This window comes from Argopecten irradians, chromosome 1, assembly GCF_041381155.1.
Source record: "Argopecten irradians isolate NY chromosome 1, Ai_NY, whole genome shotgun sequence".
NCBI classification, from domain to species: Eukaryota; Metazoa; Mollusca; class Bivalvia; order Pectinida; family Pectinidae; genus Argopecten; species Argopecten irradians.
The window spans coordinates 73,386,872-73,413,888 of NC_091134.1; the positions used below are offsets into that span (position 1 = coordinate 73,386,872).

Sequence of the window (27,017 nt, forward strand, 5' to 3'; positions counted from 1 at the left end):
GCGCTACCTTATCACCGACACTAAGGCTACACAATGTGACGCTACCTTATCACGACACTAAGCTACACAATGTGACGCTACCTTATCACCGACACTAAGGCTACACAGTGTGACGCTACCTTATCACCGACACTAAGGCTACACAGTGTGACGCTACCTTATCACCGACACTAAGGCTACACAGTGTGACGCTACTTATCACCGACACTAAGGCTACACAGTGTGACGCTACCTTATCACCGACACTAAGGCTACACAAGTGTGACGCTACCTTATCACCGACACTAAGACTACACAATGTGGCGCTACCTTATCACCGACACTAAGGCACACAATGTGACTCTACCTTATCACCGACACTAAGGCTATACAATGTGACGCTTCCTTATCACCGACACTAAGGCTACACAATGTGACGCTACGTTATCACCGACACTAAGGCTACACAATGTTACGCTACTTTATCACCGACACAAAGCCTACACAATGTGACGCTACGTTATCACCGACACTAAGGCTACACAGTGTGACGCTTCCTTATCACCGACACTAAGGCTACACAATGTGACGCTACGTTATCACCGACACTAAGCCTACACAATGTGACGCTACGTTATCACCGACACTAAGGCTATACAATGTGACGCTACCTTATCACCGACACTAAGGCTACACAATGTGATTCTACCTTATCACCGACACTAAGGCTACATAATGTGACTCTACCTTATCACCGACACTAAGGCTACACAATGTGACGCTACCTTATCACCGACACTAAGGCTACACAATGTGACGCTACGTTATCACCGACACTAAGGCTATACAATGTGACGCTACCTTATCACCGACACTAAGGCTACACAGTGTGACGCTACCTTATCACCGACACTAAGGCTACACAGTGTGACGCTACCTTATCACCGACACTAAGGCTACACAAGGTGACGCTACCTTATCACCGACACTAAGGCTACACAGTGTGACGCTACCTTATCACCGACACTAAGGCTACACAATATGACGCTACATTATCACCGACACTAAGCCTACACAATGTGACGCTACGTTATCACCGACACTAAGGCTATACAATGTGACGCTACCTTATCACCGACACTAAGGCTACACAATGTGATTCTACCTTATCACCGACACTAAGGCTACATAATGTGACTCTACCTTATCACCGACACTAAGGCTACACAATGTGACGCTATGTTATCACCGACACGAAGGCTACACAATGTGACGCTACGTTATCACCGACACTAAGGCTACACAATGTGACGCTACGTTATCACCGACACTAAGGCTACACAATGTGACGCTACGTTATCACCGACACTAAGGCTATACAATGTGACGCTACCTTATCACCGACACTAAGGCTACACAATGTGACGCTACGTTATCACCGACACTAAGGCTACACAATGTGACGATACCTTATCACCGACACTAAGGCTATACAATGTGACGCTACCTTATCACCGACACTAAGGCTATACAATGTGACGCTACCTTACCACCGACACTAAGGATACACAATGTGACGCTACCTTATCATCGGCAGGGCCTACACAATGTGACGCTACCTTATCATCGGTAGGGCCTACACAATGTGTCGGGGTACTGTTCTTAATCGTGAGGAGGCAACTGCTTGTAAAATTATAGGCAACGAAAAATTAAATATTGAACTTTTTTCAATTTCGTCATTTATCACCGGATCACGTAAAACTTTATGAAATATTACCCAGGTGTGTTAGGTCGGATAGAGGAAAGGAAGATAGCTACACCACCAGTACAGACTTACGTATTACTTTGATGAATGGGTCTAATGGCGGGATATACCGTAGATAGAGATTTAACACTTCATTAACAACTCAACATTACTTTATCCGCGATTGAATAAATATAATCTATTTTACGTGAGATTTACGTTTGTGATGTTTTTATTTTAATACGTACACCAGACAACTTTGCTTTGTGAATCCGTTGTGATAATCATTATCTTGTCTTTTATAAAATAACGCCTCACCCTCGCTCTTTGTATCACAATGTCGTGTCTAGACCTCATAGACGTCTTAACGAAGGCAAACGGTACGATAGACTGGTGTTAGCACTACAAACAACCAGAACGGGTGTCCAATTATATTAATCTATCTAATGGTGGTTAGCACAAACGAACCGAATTATAGAATTTTGGAATTATGGTGGGATTTATTTAGATGTATAAAAAGTCGTCATTAGTATTACATGGCGTACCCCTATGACCTTCTAACCCTCCAAGGTGCTGTCTGAAATAGACATGCCGGAGGTAATATGGAGAGTCTAATATCCTATTCCTCAAATGCAATAGTTATTTTATTTGGTTCGATATACGAAAATATTGATTGACCTATTTTGTGTTCCTTACTGTTGTATATACAAATTGACATTAGAGTAGCATAAGAGATGTTTTTGTAACATCCCGAAAACATCACCGAAACATCGATACAAATGATGCATTATAAAAACCAAGATAATCGAGACTACTGGAAAGAGTTACGAATCGTCTCCGTTCACAAAGATATAATCTCACGAGAGGGGATATCTAACGTGACACCATCGCGTACACATCAGTTACTCCCTCTCAGATACAATACCTTATAAGGTAACTAGTTTATCAAAATACTTGCCAACATATCCGTGAGTTTGGTTCTGTCTCCTCTCTGGACAAAACCACAACTTACCTTTCTTCCCGATTAAGAATGATAACATTTGGGTATTATTACACGCCTAGCACCATTGTGTGACCAAAGCTACCTATTGGCTTCCTTCTCTGATCCCATTCTTTGCGAGGCTATTGTTTGACAGGATGTCAGCTTTGTCCGAACTTACTTACCCTAAACAGAGCGTGCTGACCGTTTCGTTGGCCGACATACAGCTTAAGCGTCCCTGCAGTAGAACGTCTATCCACAGTTTTTATCACTCTCTCATAAATCCTATTACAGTCCACAAATAATTTGACATGAGTCCCCGACAAGGACACGGCCAGTTTATGCCATGTGTTGTCGGCAAGTCGGTACGGGAATGTTTCGACAAGTGTTTGTTGGTCATGTGTATAATGGAACCGGATTTCATCCCTCCGGCCACTGCTCTCAATCTCCAAAAATCTGAAACCGACAGAACAAATATAAGCAAAAACATGTACAACAACATGAGCAGGGAATAGTTGTCAAAAGATATATTATAGTTAGAACTTTCATTTCTATTTCGCTAGGTGAAATTTAATCATATTTCAAAGGCACAAGTAAGAAAGTCATGCTTGTGTTTATGCAATGTGAACTGTATAACACTTCGTTTCGCAATTAGAAACGGTGATACCCGAACTAATTTGTTTCCACCATAGCCTGATAGATAAATATACAGCGCTGACGAAGGAGTTTCCCCCTAGTACCATATTTATTACCCAATCATTACAAACTGTAACTGTTTTTGTACCTGTGACTAGACCATTATCAAACTGATTGCATTCAATATCGTTACCATAAAACTCACCACATATTCCATAAAATACTAGGCGGGTAATTATACATAGACCCCACCTAAACTGTTTCGAATTGCTAGGTCTAACTTTTAGATCCAGATGCCTGTTCACCGATAACAGAAAAAACCAAACATTCCAATGTTCTACACTGTTTTCATCGGGTATGATTAAAACCTTTTCGGAAGTGTATCTTTATCGAGTTCTCGTTTTCATCAACGCAAACTATGCCACTGTTGAGTAAGTCTTTCTATCTTTAAATACATCTTCAAAAAAGGCCACGAATCGTATAAAGGTCTCAAACCATCTGACTAGAAATAGAATTCCACAGGTGAAACCTATTGATAAAAAATAATAATTTTACAAATTATTTTGTTCATTAATATTTAATGTCCATGTTTACAAAATTACAAATTCTTATTACTTCCATGTTGTTTTTGAGAAAAGTTTTATTTCTACGGCTGAGATCGTATAAAATGATAAAATGAGTATAACGCTATATTCTTCATAGAGATTTTCTTTTTTTTTTGTAACCTTGTAAAACTGTGAATTTAACTATAATAGTCGATTAGATATTCTGAATTCATCGGGCCTCGGATCTCTCTGCAAACATGGTGAATTCTGTCAGTAACAATTCCCCAGATTAATTATCTGAGGACCAAATTGATGTCGTGTTTATCAATGCTGTGGGTAAAACAAGCCTATAAAACTCTCCTGCAGTGATGTGAACAGAATGATTTCTCGTTTGTTGTAGAGATGTTACGTAACAGCACCAGCATTAAAACAAACAAAAAATTGTTTACGTGCAGATAACTGCAATTATTACTCCAGTCTCATGCTTCGGTTTAATTATTGATTTTAGTTAAATTCTTAAAAAAATATTGTTGTTAGTCTTCCAGAGATTTTGGATTCTGTCATCAGGTTTTGAAATAAGTTATTTTCTAACTCGGAATCATCTCTGCTAGCCATTTCTCTCTGATGTAGAGATTGCTCAACCGTATACGCGGTAATTTTATCATTTTTAAAAATAAAAGTCGGGAAAGCTTTGACTTGCAAAAATATCCGGTTACGCGGTATATCTCCATATTTGCTATATGAAATCTGTATCTTAAAAATTAATGCATCTAAATAAGTTCATGTGGTATTCTTAATCGAAATTTAAACATGATTCAGGAAGTGTTTAGGGACGGTGTTTACGCCATTTTCTCAAACGCAAATTAGGGACGGTATATACGAAGTTTTCCTTATGAGACGGTGTGCATTAGGCTGAAGAATTTCCGGAAGGACGCCCCACAAAGTAAGTTTGGTATCTAACCTCCTATCAGACCAATAATACTTGTATCGATACATGTATCTATATTCTGATGTGCTCGAAATTCGGAGTAGAAAAATATCTTTTTTTCACCCGTCAATCAAACTTCAGTCATAACCCCTGTAACATAGTTTGGGTAAGTTTACCAGAAAAGACCCCCAGAGTTGTCTTTACAACTCCAGCACTGTCATATATCCATGTCTTGGTCTGTGTTTATTTTCCGTTTGCTCCCATATCTTCTGTACATATACATACTGTCTATCAACTAGAACAGATAAGATTCCCTAACCCGCCCTAGCTAGACTATTCATCCCACAATATCCAACCCTGCGTTACTATATAAAAGAGAAGTAAGGGTAGTTGATCCAAACAGATATTACCTTGCTTAGCGGTTTGATGTCGAAGTTACTACAATTTTATGTATTAAGTTGTATATGTTTAATTTCAATCGGGATAATATTTTGGCACTGCAATGTTTTAATAATCTTAAGTGGGTTGTAAATGGATTCTAGAAATATCTGAGATGGCTTTCACAAGCTAATGAGTTTCCATTCCTATTTGAAATACTTGCATCCTATTGCCTGTGTAGCTGACCAATTATAGCCTGCTTTTGACGCCGGTGTAGGATTGATCCACATCTCATGATGGAGTGATATTATGAAAAGAACAGTAGCCGATCTCGTGAGAAACAGTTTGACGTCCATTCCTGATACTCTTAAACATATAGATAACTATAAATATACTTTTGTAATCTACCCATTTAACCCCTGTAACGGGAACATGTGTTGCCTTACAGTTGCCGTGAAGTTGTTAGATGATGTCTATTGTCGCTGTAAGTTTTGTAATATTGATAAAGAAATGTCACTTTGTGACGTAATGTTAATTGTGTTAATTATATTAACACTATGTTAATTATTTTAATGCTGGCACCAGGAAAAACAATATACTCCTTTGTCAGTTAAGAAACAATATGAGCAATCTTAACTTTGACTTACACAGAGATCATCTTACTGAATCCCCAGCATGTACGTGTGGTAATGGCCACGAAACAGTAGAACACTTCTTCTTATCTTGTAGTAAATATGATGAACCCCGAAGAATACTAAGAGAGAAATTACTCGGTCTAAATCAAAATCATAATCATTATAACTTAAATATGCTTTTGTCTGGCTGTGAAACTTGTAATAAATTAACCAATTTAAACATATTTGATAGTGTCATTGAGTTCATTAGAGCTACCAATCGATTTTTACCTGTATAGATCTTGATATCATCCCAATATTGATCTGCGATCTGCTTTTTATATTTTTCCTTACTAAAAATAGCATTAATACATAGCACACTTTATTTTAAATATGGTCACCTACTCTACTCCCCCTTCTCCCCCCTCCCCCTCTTTTCTGATTGGCATGTAATTTATGGCACCTAATTTATATTGTTTAACATATTATAATGATATATTCAAATTATCACATATGAAAGAATACATAACTGTTTGTTTATGTAATAAGTAAGGTTTGTTTATGAAATAAGTAAGGACAATATCAAGATTATGTATCTATTCAAAATTTCTTGAATCTAAATTAACTTCATCTCATTCAAATCCATTGATACGTGTATTAATGATATATTCCATCTTCAATGATAGTACAGTTATTTTATTACTAAAACTTGAATATATTATCCCTGACTGGATCCAAAAATACATAGGTGGATGACCACTGGCAAATAAGCCATTATGGACTTTTAGGTCTGTATCCTATGTGTGGATGGATCCATTCATTTATATTATATTCTAATCTCTAAATCATGATTATATATATTTTGAAAAAACAATAAATTTCGCCCATAAGTATATTGGAGATGAAATCTTAAATACTGTCCTTATCCCAACATTATTCATCAATACAATTGCTACAGTATATGTTCATGAATATGTTTAAAATTAGAATTTTGTTGAATCATATGTATATAATCATTGTTACTAGGAGAAAACTAATATAGGCAATGTCTGTTGTTTGATCCTTTTTCGTTTTTCGAAATAAAATTTGAAAGAAATGTCACTGAGATCAAACAATTCTTTGAAAACCAAATCTGTAGTGGTGAAATATTTTAATTAAAAATGTAGTTTCATGGTAAGGGAGACAATTCATGATGTTTTCAAACAGTGACAGATGCCACAAGTTGATTGATTGATTGATGGGGATTCACGTTCTTGTTTAATTTCTAACCGAGCATAGGAAAACGATGTCTCAAGCTCTTCAAATAGTCAAATCTAATAACATTTGTCTCTTTGTCGTTTGAAATTATGATAAGTTATTTCATTACTTTAAAAATAACAGCATCAATAACCCAATCAACCTTATATTGCAATTTTACGTTAAATATATTAACATTGTTTTTTTGTTTTAAGATTAAATATATTGACATCAAGGTTATAGTATAGTAGAAAAATATGAAATGAATTTATAAAATAAAGGCAGATAACTATGTTATAACAACGGCCTGTATCAATGCTACATAAAGGTTTATAACATGGCCAGGATGTCATCTATTGTTATAGCTTGGGGTATAGTCGGAGCAAAGTCTACTATTATCACCTACTACTGTGGAATAGTTACCTTTTGCTGTGGAATAGATTCCAAGGGAAAAGGTGACTATCCCACAGTTGAAGGCAAATGTAGATACTGTGAATATGGCTTAGCATGTAGTCAGAAATACATCCTCATTCATTAAATCCACGGAGAGATGGATTAAAGATTAACTCTGGTACGTGTCAACGTTGTCGTGATGTATTTGTAAACTTATTTTCATAATACAGATATATACAGTTTTCATCACTTCAATCCAAATCAATTTCATCATTTCTTTCATAGCCACTATATCTATAATCCAGAAAAGAATTCACTTTAACAAATTAAGAAGAGAGAAGATTAAGATTGAATACCATTAGACATATTTCCATTTTCCATATTTCGTATATCCAAATCACTTCATATTCATACAAACAAATTTACAGCCCAACACCTTTTATGAACATAATATTTTCCAAATGAATACTTTAAAAAAAAACCACTCTTTTGCCCCATGATTTCATTTTTTGTGTATATGTACCGGTAGTATTATGTATATGTTTTTCTCTAAAGTTTGATTAGCTCTCTCTATGGCCTGTGCTGCATGGGGAAATATTTTTGCCCAAGTCATTTCAAATTTATATCTACAAATCATCACTACTGTGTTAAAATCTGCATACAGAGCTACATATTTATGGTCCTCCATGTTTAGTAAATGTTTCAGTGTGAGTACCATATAGTACCTGTGAATGAATATTTAAACAAGAGGCCCATGGACCTTAACGCTCACCTGAATTTGATACAAATTAGTTATTGAATTTACTAGCCAACTTTTGTTCACGAGATAGGAGCATAATCTAATAGGTCTACATACAAAGTTTCATTAAGCTTGGTGAATATTTACTCACATTACCGTGTTTACAAGGTTAATAATTATTATTGCAAAGGGCAATTGTTGTTATTTTCAGCATATTCTATCCACCTGGTTTATAAGTGATGAATGCTTTGTATAGTAGGGTTTTATTAACACAAAAGAACTGTGTTTTAAGTTAGAGATAAGCCTCAAACTGTACTATATGTGTGAGAGGGAACAGCACCTGGCTCTAACGGGCCTCGTTGCTGTATCCTCTCACATATATAGTACACAAAAAAAATCTATAAAAAAGACAGGAGCAATTTTTTTGGCAGAAGGTGCATATCACTGTATCTACTTGATAGGGACAAGTATACAGAATATTGAACTACGTGGATATGTTGGAGTATGTGAGATTATATAACTTTAGATTTAATGAATGACACACAAGTAAAGCTTAAATAGCATTGCTATGTAATACTGTAAGTAACGATTTGTGTCTTTATTGAAAGGTTCAGCCATTTTTATTTATGTTCTATATCCATGTGTACAACACCGATTCGCGATTTGAACTCCACATTTGTGATGTGAGAATATACTGATCTATTGTGATTTCTTGACCTCCATATTTCCGTAGTCATTAAAACCCCAGTGTCTGTTGTCGTTGGCTCGCTGTTAGTTGTGATTATCCTATATGAAGCCAGTTGAGAGAGAACTGCTCAGTCTGATAGTGCTATCCCCATTGTACATTTTTGTATGGTCATGGTCATTCACTGTGTTCACTATAATACGGTAATATGTCTGGTATGATCGGACCAAGCATGTCAGTAATTAGGCCAGGAGGAAATTGTGTATATATATCAACATTGAAACCAGGTTGGCCGTGACCTTCATATAAATAACGCGAGGGAGAGACCTTGGAAACACGGAAAACATTTTGGTCTGCAGTCTACCAGGAAAACGATTTGGCTGTTTTCCGAGTGACCGCTCAGGCAAAAGTGCAAACACCGACGAAACAGCGGTCAATGTGGTACTAGCATTACTAGGTCTGTGTTACAGATTGTAACAATGCAGGTTATAGCAGGATGAATTAACATTTACTGATAATAGTGGATATACCATTTGGCGTGTCTTTACTTGCTCAGTGTCTCATATTTTATCGTGGAATAGGAAGACTAATAATGATAATTACTACTAAAATTAACGGAGGCAATCTTTTGTGACATGGGTGACGGGAGAGTCAGTCATTACGGAGTTAACTTATGTCATCAACATGGCAGCTTACTTTATAATGGTTACATTTTTATTACAGCTAAATTCGACATTGCGACCATGTAAAACGTATCCTACGTATAGGTACGTACTGATCTCCATGATTACTTTGATAATATTGAGTACTACTTTACATTATCCACGGAGTACACGTGATATATAAACAGTCCAATTACCAAAGCAGCAACATCCACTAATTGATTTCCTTCCCTATATATAATCCACATCATATTGCCCACAAGCCTGCCTATTTATATATAACCCAGATTTGTCACCGTCTATATTTAACACACTAACGCCCGTGATCCTGCGACCGGCTATTTGACCCGAGCGCGCTGACCTTGTCAGGACTTGTATGTCAAACCACCTACATTCATTTTTGGGTACTAGCCTCTGGGCGAACATGCAATTTGTGTTACTTATATCCATGTATCCAACTCCAAATGATTGTTGAATTAATTGCATTCTGTAAGAGATCCTATTGAAGAACAAATAGTCTTTTTCGAACGAACAATATCTATCAATGGGTGGAAAAATAATTGGACAGTGCATAGCGCAGAAAGTATTAACTTTTGAATTTGAAGGTGGCGAAATATACCTGGAATGAAAACTTTACATAGACCTCGGATATTCGCAAGTTTTTACCTTACAATATCAAAAGAAAATGTTATTATATCGCTAAAACTTACCTTAAAATATCAGAAGAAAATGTCATTATACGGTACCGCTAAAACTTATTCTACAATATCAGAAGAAAATACTATTATACCGCTAAAACTTACCTTACAATATCAGAAGAAAATGTTAATATACCGCTAAAACTTACCTTACAATATCAGAAGAAAATGTTATTATATCGCTAAAACCTACCTTACAATATCACAAGAAAATGTCATTATGTCGCTAAAACGTACCTTACAACATTAAAAGAAAATACTATTATGCCGCTAAAACTTACCTTACAATATCAAAAGAAAATACTATTATACCGCTAAAACTTACCTTACAATATCAGAAGAAAATGTACCTTACAATATCAGAAGAAAATACTATTATGCCGCTAAAACTTACCTTACAATATCAAAAGAAAATGTTATTATACCGCTAAAACTTACCTTACAATATCAGAAGAAAATGTTATTATATTGCTAAAACTTACCTTACAATATCAGAAGAAAATGCTATTATACTGCCAGCATCTCCTACTTCCTGTTTCACAGTTGCTAAAAAAGTTACTTCACTATTCTCACGTAAAATATGAAACGCCTCCCTCAACACAGTATTCGGTAGAGCTAAGTCCCGACTTGGATCTGGAAAACAGAAAAATCACCCATTAGCATCATAAACACCTCCACAAACATAGAAAACAGAAAAGTCACCTATTAGTATCATAAACACCTCCACAAACATAGAAAACAGAAAAATCACCCATTAGCATCATAATCACCTCCACAAACATAGAAAACAGAAAAGTCATCCATTAGTATCATAAACACCTCCACAAACATAGAAAACAGAAAAGTTGCCATTAGTATCATAAACACCTCCACAAACATAGAAAACAGAAAAGTCACCTATTAGTATCATAAACACCTCCACAAACATAGAAAACAGAAAAGTCACCCATTAGTATCATAAACACCTCCACAAACATAGAAAACAGAAAAGTCACCCATTAGTATCATAAACACCTCCACAAACATAGAAAACAGAAAAGTCACCTATTAGTATCATAAACACCTCCACAAACATAGAAAACAGAAAAGTCACCCATTAGTATCATAAACACCTCCACAAACATAGAAAACAGAAAAGTCACCCCATTAGTATCATAAACACCTCCACAAACATAGAAAACAGAAAAGTCACCCATTAGTATCATAAACACCTCCACAAACATAGAAAACAGAAAAGTCACCCATTAGTATCATAAACACCTCCACAAACATAGAAAACAGAAAAGTCACCCATTAGTATCATAAACACCTCCACAAACATAGAAAACAGAGAAAAGTCACCCATTAGTATCATAAACACCTCCACAAACATAGAAAACAGAAAAGTCACCCATTAGTATCATAAACACCTCCACAAACATAGAAAACAGAAAAGTCACCCATTAGTATCATAAACACCTCCACAAACATAGAAAACAGAAAAGTCACCTATTAGTATCATAAACACCTCCACAAACATAGAAAACAGAAAAGTCACCCATTAGTATCATAAACACCTCCACAAACATAGAAAACAGAAAAGTCACCATTAGTATCATAAACACCTCCACAAACATAGAAAACAGAAAAATCACCCATTAGTATCATAAACACCTCCACAAACATAGAAAACAGAAAAGTCACCCATTAGTATCATAAACACCTCCACAAACATAGAAAACAGAAAAGTCACCCATTAGTATCATAAACACCTCCACAAACATAGAAAACAGAAAAGTCACCCATTAGTATCATAAACACCTCCACAAACATAGAAAACAGAAAAGTCACCCATTAGTATCATAAACACCTCCACAAACATAGAAAACAGAAAAGTCACCCATTAGTATCATAAACACCTCCACCACAAACATAGAAAACAGAAAAGTCACCCATTAGTATCATAAACACCTCCACAAACATAGAAAACAGAAAAGTCACCCATTAGTATCATAAACACCTCCACAAACATAGAAAACAGAAAAGTCACCCATTAGTATCATAAACACCTCCACAAACAAAGAAAACAGAAAAGTCACCCATTAGTATCATAAACACCTCCACAAACATAGAAAACAGAAAAGTCACCCATTAGTATCATAAACACCTCCACAAACATAGAAAACAGAAAAGTCACCCATTTAGTAATCATAAACACCTCCACAAACATAGAAAACAGAAAAGTCACCCATTAGTATCATAAACACCTCCACAAACATAGAAAACAGAAAAGTCACCCATTAGTATCATAAACACCTCCACAAACATAGAAAACAGAAAAGTCACCCATTAGTATCATAAACACCTCCACAAACATAGAAAACAGAAAAGTCACCCATTAGTATCATAAACACCTCCACAAACATAGAAAACAGAAAAGTCACCCATTAGTATCATAAACACCTCCACAAACATAGAAAACAGAAAAGTCACCCATTAGTATCATAAACACCTCCACAAACATAGAAAACAGAAAAGTCACCCATTAGTATCATAAACACCTCCACAAACATAGAAAACAGAAAAGTCACCCATTAGTATCATAAACACCTCCACAAACATAGAAAACAGAAAAGTCACCCATTAGTATCATAAACACCTCCACAAACATAGAAAACAGAAAAGTCACCCATTAGTATCATAAACACCTCCACAAACATAGAAAACAGAAAAGTCACCATTAGTATCATAAACACCTCCACAAACATAGAAAACAGAAAAGTCACCCATTAGTATCATAAACACCTCCACAAACATAGAAAACAGAAAAGTCACCCATTAGTATCATAAACACCTCCACAAACAAAGAAAACAGAAAAGTCACCCATTAGTATCATAAACACCTCCACAAACATAGAAAACAGAAAAGTCACCCATTAGTATCATAAACACCTCCACAAACATAGAAAACAGAAAAGTCACCCATTAGTATCATAAACACCTCCACAAACATAGAAAACAGAAAAGTCACCCATTAGTATCATAAACACCTCCACAAACATAGAAAACAGAAAAGTCACCCATTAGTATCATAAACACCTCCACAAACATAGAAAACAGAAAAGTCACCCATTAGTATCATAAACACCTCCACAAACATAGAAAACAGAAAAGTCACCCATTAGTATCATCATAAACACCTCTCCACAAACATAGAAAACAGAAAAGTCACCCATTAGTATCATAAACACCTCCACAAACATAGAAAACAGAAAAGTCACCCATTAGTATCATAAACACCTCCACAAACATAGAAAACAGAAAAGTCACCCATTAGTATCATAAACACCTCCACAAACAAAGAAAACAGAAAAGTCACCCATTAGTATCATAAACACCTCCACAAACATAGAAAACAGAAAAGTCACCATTAGTATCATAAACACCTCCACAAACATAGAAAACAGAAAAGTCACCCATTAGTATCATAACACTAAAAGAAACAAAGTCCATCAGTATAAACACCTCCACAAACATAGAAAACAGAAAAGTCACCTATTAGTATCATAAACACCTCCACAAACATAGAAAACAGAAAAGTCACCCATTAGTATCATAAACACCTCCACAAACAAAGAAAACAGAAAAGTTGCCCATTAGTATCATAAACACCTCCACAAACATAGAAAACAGAAAAGTCACCCATTAGTATCATAAACACCTCCACAAACATAGAAAACAGAAAAGTCACCCATTAGTATCATAAACACCTCCACAAACATAGAAAACAGAAAAGTCACCCATTAGTATCATAAACACCTCCACAAACATAGAAAACAGAAAAGTCACCCATTAGTATCATAAACACCTCCACAAACATAGAAAACAGAAAAGTCACCCATTAGTATCATAAACACCTCCACAAACATAGAAAACAGAAAAGTCACCCATTAGTATCATAAACACCTCCACAAACATAGAAAACAGAAAAGTCACCCATTAGTATCATAAACACCTCCACAAACATAGAAAACAGAAAAGTCACCATTAGTATCATAAACACCTCCACAAACATAGAAAACAGAAAAGTCACCTATTAGTATCATAAACACCCTCCACAAACATAGAAAACAGAAAAGTCACCTATTAGTATCATAAACACCTCCACAAACATAGAAAAAACAGAAAAGTCACCCATTAGTATCATAAACACCTCCACAAACATAGAAAACAGAAAAGTCACCCATTAGTATCATAAACACCTCCACAAACATAGAAAACAGAAAAGTCACCATTAGTATCATAAACACCTCCACAAACATAGAAAACAGAAAAGTCACCATTAGTATCATAAACACCTCACAAACATAGAAAACAGAAAATTATTAGTATCATAAACACCTCCACAAACATAGAAAACAGAAAAGTTGCCCATTAGTATCATAAACACCTCCACAAACATAGAAAACAGAAAAGTCACCCATTAGTATCATAAACACCTCCACAAACATAGAAAACAGAAAAGTCACCTATTAGTATCATAAACACCTCCACAAACATAGAAAACAGAAAAGTCACCCATTAGTATCATAAACACCTCCACAAACATAGAAAACAGAAAAGTCACCCATTAGTATCATAAACACCTCCACAAACATAGAAAACAGAAAAGTCACCTATTAGTATCATAAACACCTCCACAAACATAGAAAACAGAAAAGTCACCCATTAGTATCATAAACACCTCCACAAACATAGAAAACAGAAAAGTCACCCATTAGTATCATAAACACCTCCACAAACAAAGAAAACAGAAAAGTTGCCCATTAGTATCATAAACACCTCCACAAACATAGAAAACAGAAAAGTCACCCATTAGTATCATAAACACCTCCACAAACATAGAAAACAGAAAAGTCACCCATTAGTATCATAAACACCTCCACAAACATAGAAAACAGAAAAGTCACCCATTAGTATCATAAACACCTCCACAAACATAGAAAACAGAAAAGTCACCCATTAGTATCATAAACACCTCCACAAACATAGAAAACAGAAAAGTCACCCATTAGTATCATAAACACCTCCACAAACATAGAAAACAGAAAAGTCACCCATTAGTATCATAAACACCTCCACAAACATAGAAAACAGAAAAGTCACCCATTAGTATCATAAACACCTCCACAAACATAGAAAACAGAAAAGTCACCCATTAGTATCATAAACACCTCCACAAACATAGAAAACAGAAAAGTCACCCATTAGTATCATAAACACCTCCACAAACATAGAAAACAGAAAAGTCACCCATTAGTATCATAAACACACCTCACAAATAAAAGAACCCATGAAAACAGAAAAGTCACCCATTAGTATCATAAACACCTCCACAAACATAGAAAACAGAAAAGTCACCCATTAGTATCATAAACACCTCCACAAACATAGAAAACAGAAAAGTCATCCATTAGTATCATAAACACCTCCACAAACATAGAAAACAGAAAAGTCACCTATTAGTATCATAAACACCTCCACAAACATAGAAAACAGAAAAGTCACCCATTAGTATCATAAACACCTCCACAAACATAGAAAACAGAAAAGTTGCCCATTAGTATCATAAACACCTCCACAAACATAGAAAACAGAAAAGTCACCCATTAGTATCATAAACACCTCCACAAACATAGAAAACAGAAAAGTCACCCATTAGTATCATAAACACCTCCACAAACATAGAAAACAGAAAAGTCACCTATTAGTATCATAAACACCTCCACAAACATAGAAAACAGAAAAGTTGCCCATTAGTATCATAAACACCTCCACAAACATAGAAATCACTTGTTTAGCATCCCCAATTATGTATGCATATAATTATAAAAAAGATCCCTATAACTGTACAGAAAAGAATATATGGACCCATCCAAATTAAAATAGATCAATGCATCTTCTACATAAAATCCTATTAATTGGAATTGTAAACAAAATAAACAAAGGTAACAGAACGATGTGTACGTTCGTTACATTGTTTCGGCTTCTAGATCACAGGGACTTATTTACCTGATCAGTAGTATAATCAGGCCGGGATATCAATGGACAATAATTAGTGTGTTATCGTTATTCATGTCTTAGTTCCGTGTACTATAGTGTCAATTACTACACTAATATGATGATATCTTAACACTCAGAAGTGGTGTATGTGACGATATGTGACAACATCCATCAGATTATATGCTGCTAAACAAGTGATGATCACCATAAACGGTGGATCAATTAATACAATTACATGATTTTACACATATATCTCACATTTATAGTCAGGGCGAAATTACATAGTTGCGCATAAATAAAAATAAATGCACAACACATCGATTTCAGGCTTACCATCAGCTATCTCACTTCGTTATAACATATATTTATACTAAGTAAACGATGGGTACAATTAGATTTAATTCTAAAATTAACTAGTTCAATATAGTTATATTTCCGGTTCCATTTTATACACATTATTAAACAATAATTTCAAGTGGTTTCATCTATTTTCAGACACCGGCGTTTTCAAAAAAGAGAAACTAATTTAGAATCGCCGATTAGTAAAATGCCTAACCATCGTAACTTAACCGTAGCTCAAATATTACAGAAAAAGAGAGTTATCAAACATAATTCTAATTTTATTAATTACGACACCCCGAAATGAAAGTGTTCGGTGTTCCTGCTGACTTTATAGCGATAAAAACAATCGCAGTGTGCCTTATCTTATGTCCAAATCTTCTTCGCCATGTTACGCGAGTGTAAATACAGGTCTTACATGTAGTTATGTGGGTAGCCATTGTAATGTCTAAACATTAGTTACCACTTACACAGGTTGTACAAACCCGTCTGTGGGGCCATTACACAATATCATCAGAGCCCCAACACCGGCTGATTTCTCTTTTTTTAGAATATTATCAGAAAATGGGGGACTTTTCATTATAACCCGGAAATGTTGTGTGCAGTATCGCTCCTCCAAGATGATAGGCCGAACGTTAAACTGGGATTATGGTAGCTAGAGGCCTGCTCCAGTCACACACAGACACTTGCTCATCGTGTCTGGTTTATCAACCTTATGAGGGAGGTACTAACCGGATTCTCGGGATGATACTTCAGTGAGTCAAAGGAAACTGGTTTTAACCTGTATTCAAAATCCAACGTATTGAAACAAAAGTGTACTTGTGCAGTGGTAACTTCGATTGGAATGCTTCAATTTCACAGCAAAGGCACCGAAGACGCAAAAATGCATATTCTTAGAAATGATTAAACATAGAGCCACACAAAATGAGTTTGAAATCAAAAAGATTCTTCAGTATGAAATAAAATTAACAGTCTGGTAATTGCTGCAGTAGAGTTATTTTTGGGTTGTCTATGTCTGGGCCAAGTTATATCATATTCACAGCCATGAATGAAATTCTGTTTTTCGCTTATCAGTTGCTAACCCAGCATGAGTCTGTTGGAGAACATTACACCATAGCTAGGTATAGTACACCTCCCCAGGACCACTTAACTTAACCGTAGCTCAAATATTACAGAAAAAGAGAGTTATTAAACATAATTCTAATTTTATTAATTACGACACCCCGAAATGAAAGTGTTCGGTGTTCCTGCTGACTTTATAGCGATAAAAAAAATCGCAGTGTGCCTTATCTTATGTCCAAATCTTCTTCGCCATGTTACACGAGTGTAAATACAGGTCCATATGTATTCTTACATGTCGTTATGTGGGTATAAAAAGGATGTTCTCCCTAAAATAGTTCCTCCTTCAGACATTCATAAATTGATATGTATTTAAAGTACAGGTTGAGTAGCATCAATTTCGCCCGTCTGCACCCACATGTAATATCATGTAATATCACGAGATCTAGACCAACTTCTGGTAATTGGCGAGAGTGGCGACATTGCTAATATTGTTTTAGACATCTTTGCATTCCAGATTGAATCTGTCAAACGACTGTATATCAACAATTATCTCAGGAAAGTTAAGTTTAATTAAAATATTAGCTATAGACGAAAAATAACATTATAAGTAAACATATTGGTGATCTTGACCTAATATCAGAGTCATTTATTTGAAATAATTGCGGTATACATAATTATCAAAGTGCGGAACTAATCACACTAATAGGTCATGTTAATTGGTATCTGTACCTCAACACGACGATTGACAGCTACGGATCGCTATAAGTAAACGGAATCATCACAGGTGAATCTAACAGATTTAGATGAGGATTACTGTGGAAGTACACTCGTTAGCTGGATCTCGAATACAATGACATTCTCTAATGATAATGGATGTTGTTTTAACGACATATAAGATGGGTTGATGTGACGTGTACTGTTTCATTCTAAATTAAAATAGCACCAGTCCATCAACGTACATTTGAATGGGATCACAAGAAAAAAAATCGGATGGAAGTTGGTTATTCCGTTTCTGTGATAAGATTGTCATGGCTGTGAAAGGTCTGTTAACAGGGCCTGCCCTAATGGTACTCCCGCCCAAATCTGATAAGGCTTTATCACAGGTAATTATACCGTAACTTGTTGGAATCGAGGTGATAGCAATGTAAAGACACAGGTGCGCATCTATACACTGGCATGAATATATACATATAATATGTCATTCCAAAAATACATTACAAGAAATAACCTCCCAGGGCTATATGGTAGTTTTCTCCATTACCAAATAGTACTCTGAGTACGAGATCGAGGTCAAGTCAGAACGAGGCAAAAATGGCGTCGATCAATAAGAGACATATCTGAGTAGATCACGAGATTTTGAGACACATTCTTGTCTGATTCCCATGTGCATTCATAAGATGTGAATCATGACAATGGTGTGTGAGTATGCTTTCTACATGTACACAAAACAGATTTACTACTGGAATCCCTTCCTGTATGTCTGCATACATTGCTGGGTTCACAGCAGGAATGACACAGAAAATGTCACAATACAGGAGAGACGACGAAAGCTTCAGAAACAAAGTTAGCTGAATATGACACAATGAGACACAAACTATCTCATTATTACACGGATTATATTCCCCATATAGCTGGAGCGTTTAGCCAAATCGTTTGTAGTGTAACGTAATACGTTAAGACTTTCTGGAAATACGTGGTAGATTTAATGGTTTGATGAAAGAGCTATGTATAAGTATATGATTGAATAGCACGTTAAGGCTATTCACAATAATTAGATATCAATTAAATATGAACTTAATAGGTATACAATGTTATGTTAAAATTCAATAATGTTTGTTAACCTGTAGCAGGTTCACCTGTACAACGGTCATGGTTAGGTGGCCATGTCCTCACTCAAACACCAAAATTGATCTTTAATACCTGGTATCAAAACTCGTTATCGGCATATTCATAATGAAGTAACAAAGTTGTTTCTGACATATTGGAATATGAAATGTTACTTTCATGAATTAATCACTTAACAATCTCCTTCCCAATCTATTCTATGCATATTAAAAGACAACATATTGTCACAATGCAGCGAAGCAACTCGGACTCAGCAGTGCTCTTTATTCCAGGACAAGCTAGGATTCACGCTGTTTTAGAGTACATCGGTATAATGTAGTGACTGTACTAACAACACCCATAGGTAGGTCATCATCGACCAGAAACAAAAAAAAAACCAACAGATAGTACCATACTTTCAGGAGGGTTATGAATTATATTTTCATTCTCTGTTATTATTGTCAGTTATGAAGTTAATTGCTGCATATCAATTTATCAAGTATAATATAGTATCCATCACATTGTTAATTTACTTTAAGCTGGTTTGAAATAAATTAATAAAAAATAAATAAGTTACTTTAAACAATTTTATATGAAATAAGAAATGCTGTAGCATAAACATATTCACTAACACACAAATACAAAACACAAAGGAGTTCTCGGGTAAAGAATTACATCGATTGAAATTATCGAGACAGCTGCAAATAATTCTAGCATCAGAATAACAGAGATTCACTCTTTTTATAGTAATTGTAGGTCGTCCAGACCAAGCAGGGAAAAGAAACAAGTGACTGCTTAAAGAGATAAAGGGGGTAATAATAAATAGGTACGTTACTTTACTACATCTATTACAAATCTGAATTTGTATCTAACTAATTAACCTACATTACACAGTTTACGATCATCACAATTGCACACAGATTATCTATTTAAATATCTATCTCAAATGTACTCATTTTCCCCAATTTTACCTGGGCGTCTAAACATTGTTAATCGTACGAATATGATAAGTTGAATAAAAGATAAATAATTTCCTACTCGGTATAATTAGTTTATCGGCGTATAGACCATGTAGTGCGTGATAATACGGACATCTACTACATCAACAGTAGATAATACATGGGAACAGACCGTACCGACATACGCTACGGAAATAAGCAAACCCCATGTAGGGGGTACGAATATACGATAAAAAAGATAGCTTTAGAAATCAAACTAAAGATAATGTTTCTCTATTCAAACTGAAAAGTTTTCGAAGGTGATATAAATGTCATCGAAACCGGAAATTGATAAAACGGAAGTAAAGATAATTATCATGACTCAATCAAATCAGGTGCTACTTAAAATAGAATAGGAACGTCATTCATATAAAATTGAAAAGTTTGTTGAACGTCTTATGTTTCGGGTTGCAAACAAAGAAAACATAATTAGACGCATATTACCTCAGGATCGTTTAATTCAGCACTACTAGCATTATTGAAACCACAACAAAATAAAATTACCGATTAAAATAAACTCTGTTTTTAATTATCGTCACTAGCATTACACCACAGTTTGTTATGTAATGTATTCACAGTGATTGCATGGAGTAGAACGTTTCTTTCAGTTGATAAACAATTTGACGGTAATATCCCGAGGCTTGTCTTTGAATTGAAGTGTCATACAGGCTTTTAATTATCAACGAGATATACAAAATGTAACTTTGACAGTTATCCCCGTGAAGCCTGGAGTTCTATCCATCGTTTGTACCATATCGATACACAGTATATTGGTAGCTAATGGAAGATTTGCGTGAAGCCCTGCTGGAATCAAGAATACTATTTTTTAACCCTTTTCATGTTTTGTCAATTATGTGTGTGATAAATAACTTATCTTGGGGAATATATTATGGGTTGCCCAAATATCAATTAAATTTATTCTATGTATTATCTAACGACTACCAACTGCAGTGGTACCTAGTATGTATTGACGTAGTACCCAGTATTTATTGACGTAATACCAATTGACGTAGTACCAAGTATTTATTGACGTAGTTCACAGTATTTAGTGACACAGTACGCAGTATTTACTCACGTAGTACCCAGTATTTATTGACGTATTGCCCAGTATTTAGTGACACAGTACCCATTTTTATTGACGTACTACCCAGTATTTATTGACATATTACCCAGTATTTATTAACGTATTTATTGACGTATTGCCCAGTATTTAGTGACACAGTACGCAGTATTTACTGACGTAGTACCCAGTATTTATTGACGTATTGCTAAGTATTTAGTGACACAGTACCCATTTTTATTGACGTACTACCCAGTATTTATTGACGTAGTACACAGTACGCAGTATTTACTGACGTAGTACCCAGTATTTATTTACGTATTGCTAAGTATTTAGTGACACAATACCCATTTTTTATTGACGTACTACCCAGTATTTAGTGACGTAGTACCCAGTATTTATTGACACAGTGCCCAGTTTTAATTGACGTATAGTACCAAAAATCAAATGACGTATAATCCTTAAAATATTTAGCTTCAATTTTTCACCTCCCACCTCCTTTCACATTACTTGTATTTTATTTTTGAATGATAATAGGAATGCATATGTGGAAACCACTGTGAAAAGTATAATAGATTACTTAATTTAAGAACAAATCAATAAGCGACCTTTTATCGTTAAAGTGGTCAAGTTTGACTGCAATTATAAAGCCTTAAAACACGAAGGAATTCCATATCAAAAATGGGTTCCTGAGAATGATTTCCTGGGTACATAGACATCTACCATGCTGCCATAGCAACGTGGGATTCGACTGAAACATGAAGCTAAGCTGTACACGTATCTATTCCGGGACTGGTTCGGATGAAATTTCCTTCTTGGTTTGAAATCCATATTGTGCCAATATTACGACTGTTCCCAGTATGACTTGGCTGGGGCCAGAAATCCTATTTCTTTATAGACATAATGAGCATAACCTAGGATAGAGCAATTGTACCCTGACACGAGATTAATAGGACATAAAAATCACATCATTTTCTGGCACACTTCAACTTTTATAAAATTACCATATGTACTATGAAATCCCGGCTGAAGTCCATACGACAATATGAATTATGGGTACTTTTATGATATTCTCTTTTTCCAACTCCAGAACATAAATATTTTATATGTCTGGCTAACGAGATGTAAGCCTGTTTCGCTGCAGAAGTAGATATAAAATTTCCATTTAACTTTACGTTGATATCTCGTTACAAATAATCCAAACGTGTATTAGGTTGGCAGCATCAAAGATTGAGTTACGACAAATAGTGATGGCATCGGGTATCAAACTGACATTCAATAGTTCTTAGACGTGCTAAATTGATGAAGGCATATACATGTTTTTAATATCGTTCAATTCAAATTAGCTTTAATTTATCTATATTTTATTTCATGAATGAATTGAAGTCACCATTAACACCACGATAACCAACAATGATATGTTCAATGCTACTTTCCTAAAAGGACTAGAACTAATTAAGCCAGCGCCGACATTTAATGATGATTACAGCGTCACTGAATTGTTTGATATCCGGTAACATAGCGTTCAGGAGCTTATATTACATACCGATAAATCGTCGAAGTATCACAGGTATGTCGACGCAATGAAGACCTAATCAGTTCATGTTGACTATCGCTACCCTTACAGTGATAACATGTAAGAATGGTTGGCATTGGTCCTCAAATGAATTTCATCATCTTGGTTAATGTAACTACCTTGATGCAGGGAAAACTTAGAGACACCAAGTCCTCCATGACATCACCATGTCTTTAGCAAGTGAATACTGATGCCTGACTCAACAAATTGGAAAATATATTATTTAATGCAAAACGTGTGTGGTGGTAAAATCTACGTCCCTACATCCCTGAATTTTCGGTGAAAAATAATACCGTGGATTGTATTGGGTATCAGAGCGATATCTAGTTGGTATTGACAGACCTAAATCTAGTTCTAGTGTACCCTACAACAAAACTAGTACATTCCCACCAAGCATTTTGTTCTGGTTGTTTCAGAGATAAAGGTCTTTATCCATTCTTTTCTTTTGCTGAATGATGAATTGAATATAGTTTCAAGATAAAGGAAAGTCCACGGGAAACTGAAAAGTGGGGTATTTTAGGGTCATGAAAAGGGCAGATAAGGATGCTTATCGGCGGGAGTGAGTTTGGCGGATGGATTCGCCTAACAGACACGGGTAGGGAAGCACTCGTCAGCACAGCAGTCGCAGTAATAATCTCGTCTGAAGCAGCGAGATGGCAAACAGACCAAACGCTTAAAGGACTCATTACATTAAAAGTACCACCGTTATTTCACGGTATTTCGTCGAGGTCATAGGTAAACTATTGCTTACACAAATAAATTCATCTTTTTGACCATAGGAAAATTGAGCTATCGCCTATACATAATAAAAGGACGAGGCAGGACACAGGGGCAGATAACTGTTGAGGTGGTCTGTGTAGGAGGATAGGGCCTTTGTGATACATGTATAATAAGATATCATAAGGCTGTAAGATAACCGTATAATTTATACACGAGTGAATTCACTTATCGTACAGGAAGTGAGGAGGAGATAACTCTAGATAGCGAATTATACCATTGAAAATGGACAAAAAACGTCCTTGACTTGAAATGATTCCGTTTTAAAATTTTGTATAATACAGTTTCCTTATCTTCAGTTTTATGGGAGGTCAACATCGGCTATCAAACTGCATGCACGGCGCGAATAAAAAAATAAATTTCCTAACACATCATTATAAACTATAAAAAGTTATTTCCTTACCCTAGAGGTCATTCCGGTTTGTAATATAACGGTTATTGTATGCACTTAGTGTGTACCTAACATCACAGGAAGCCTTATCATTGGTTAAATAGATTTCGGATTGTTTTGGGTGGGGAAATATTTAATGTGTTGCTGTATCATTTCTCAATAATTTCATTGCTAGAATACCAGCAGGACATTTACTTGTTATCAATTGGCAAAGAAATGCATACCTTGGCAAAACGTGTTCGACGTAATGAAACAATATGATGTCCTACAGAAAAAAGGGTAAAACTGATTAAACTACTTTACGTTTAACAGAATAGCGTTCGGAATATCGGTGCCTTAAAAAGACTTAGAAGGCAGATTTCTATCCCACAATAGAATAACTGATCTCGGCAGAATAACAATGTACAGTACATTGTAGAGATAACTCCAACAATGTACAGTACAGTGTAGAGATAACTCCAACAATGTACAGTACAGTGTAGAGATAACTCCAACAATGTACAGTACAGTGTAGAAATAACTCCAACAATGTACAGTATATTGTAGAGATAACTCCAACAATGTACAGTATAGTGTAGAGATAACTCCAACAATGTACAGTACAGTGTAGAAATAACTCCAACCATGTACAGTCCAGTGTAGAAATAGCTCCAACAATGTACAGTACAGTGTAGAGATAGCTCCAACAATGTACAGTACAGTGTAGAAATAATTCCAACAATGTACAGTCAGTGTAGAATAATCCAACAATGTAAACAGTAATAGTGTAGAAATAACTCCAACCATGTACAGTCCAGTGTAGAAATAACTCCAACCATGTACAGTCCAGTGTAGAAATAACTCCAACAATGTACAGTCCAGTGTAGAAATAACTCCAACAATGTACAGTACAGTGTAGAAATAACTCCAACCATGTACAGTCCAGTGTAGAAATAACTCCAACAATGTACAGTCCAGTGTAGAAATAACTCCAACAATGTACAGTACAGTGTAGAGATAACTCCAACAATGTACAGTACAGTGTAGAAATAACTCCAACAATGTACAGTCCAGTGTAGAAATAACTCCAACCATGTACAGTCCAGTGTAGAAATAACTCCAACAATGTACAGTACAGTGTAGAAATAACTCCAACAATGTAATACAGTGTGAAATCCAATAACTCCAACATATGTACAGTACAGTGTAGAAATAACTCACCAACATGTAAATCCATGTGTAGAGAAATAACTCCAACCATGTACAGTCCAGTGTAGAGATAGCTCCAACAATGTACAGTCCAGTGTAGAAATAACTCCAACAATGTACAGTATAGTGTAGAGATAACTCCAACAATGTACAGTACAGTGTAGAGATAGCTCCAACAATGTACAGTACAGTGTAGAAATAATTCCAACAATGTACAGTATAGTGTAGAAATAACTCCAACCATGTACAGTCCAGTGTAGAAATAACTCCAACAATGTAACAGTGTAGAAATACCAACATACATGTACAGTACATGTCCAGTGTAGAAATAACTCCAACAATGTACAGTACAGTGTAGTCCAACAGTGTAGTCATTGTAAATAACTCCAACAATGTACAGTACAGTGTAGAAATAACTCCAACAATGTACAGTACAGTGTAGAAATCAACAATGTCAACAGTGTAGAATTCCAACAATGTACAGTATAGTGTAGAAATAACTCCAACAATGTACAGTACAGTGTAGAAATAACTCCAACAATGTACAGTCCAGTGTAGAAATAACTCCAACAATGTACAGTATAGTGTAGAAATAACTCCAACAATGTACAGTATAGTGTAGAGATAACTCCAACAATGTACAGTACAGTGTAGAAATAACTCCAACAATGTACAGTACAGTGTAGAGATAGCTCCAACAATGTACAGTATAGTGTAGAGATAGCTCCAACAATGTACAGTACAGTGTAGAAATAACTCCAACAATGTACAGTACAGTGTAGAAATAACTCCCACAATGTACAGTTCAGTGTAGAAATAACTGTATTGTGGAGGTTGACACAAGACCCTAGATTTTACCTTCCAGTAGAATAGCTGATGTGTTGTCACCCTGGCCCGCCACGACCTTGTACCCTCCGGTCGTGTTAAGGAATTGTAAAAGATCCAGTACATGCCTTGTTTGGAGGTCTAAAGTTACACCTGAAAAACATCAAAGGAGACGAAAGTAAGAATCAGCTTGAAATACTACAGCTATATATATAATCAAGGAAATAAAAAACAAATACAACAACACTCATAGAAAATAAGACGGCACATTATTAAAAGCGACAACAATATTTTGTTTGACAATTCATGCGCAACATAACAATCAATTCAAAAACAATAACGTTCTCTATGTACATAAAAAGTAACAATAACAGACTGTAAACTAGACAGAGAACAAAGCGGCTTCATCAGTTCCTCCTCTATCATTGCTAGGAGTGCACCGCCAGTAACAATGACCCTAACTAGTTTACCACTGAAGAGCGGTGGGCGAGGGCAAATCTGCAAATATCATTATCAGGTCGAAGAAGACAAAACAAAAATAATGAGGTTATTGTGTATTTTGAGGTTACTTCCGGTTTGGCGCGTGCTGGACGTCTGCCTTCTGCACTAACTGACCTGTGATTGTAAGTGGAACACAGTGACCGGTATGAATAGGGTTACTTTTTGGCCGTTGCGGCCGGCTGATTAGCCCGGAGCAGACGAGATCACCATGACCAGTG

The 27,017-nt window shown here is 35.7% G+C and overlaps 1 protein-coding gene across 2 annotated transcripts in view; it reads right to left on the bottom strand.

Moving 5' to 3' along the window:
- LOC138307653 (protein kinase C-binding protein NELL1-like) overlaps window positions 1-27,017 on the bottom strand; it is a 118,670-nt gene that overhangs the window by 17,593 nt on the left and 74,060 nt on the right. For both annotated transcript variants that reach the window (XR_011206028.1, XM_069248472.1), the window contains exons 3-5: window positions 26,332-26,451; window positions 10,699-10,849; window positions 2,888-3,158 (exon numbers count right to left, since the gene is read on the bottom strand). Coding sequence is in view for 1 of the 2 variants with exons in the window: in XM_069248472.1 (XP_069104573.1) it covers window positions 2,888-3,158; window positions 10,699-10,849; window positions 26,332-26,451 (542 nt within the window). In the remaining variant the exon portion in view is untranslated. The remainder of the gene's footprint in view (window positions 1-2,887; window positions 3,159-10,698; window positions 10,850-26,331; window positions 26,452-27,017) is intronic.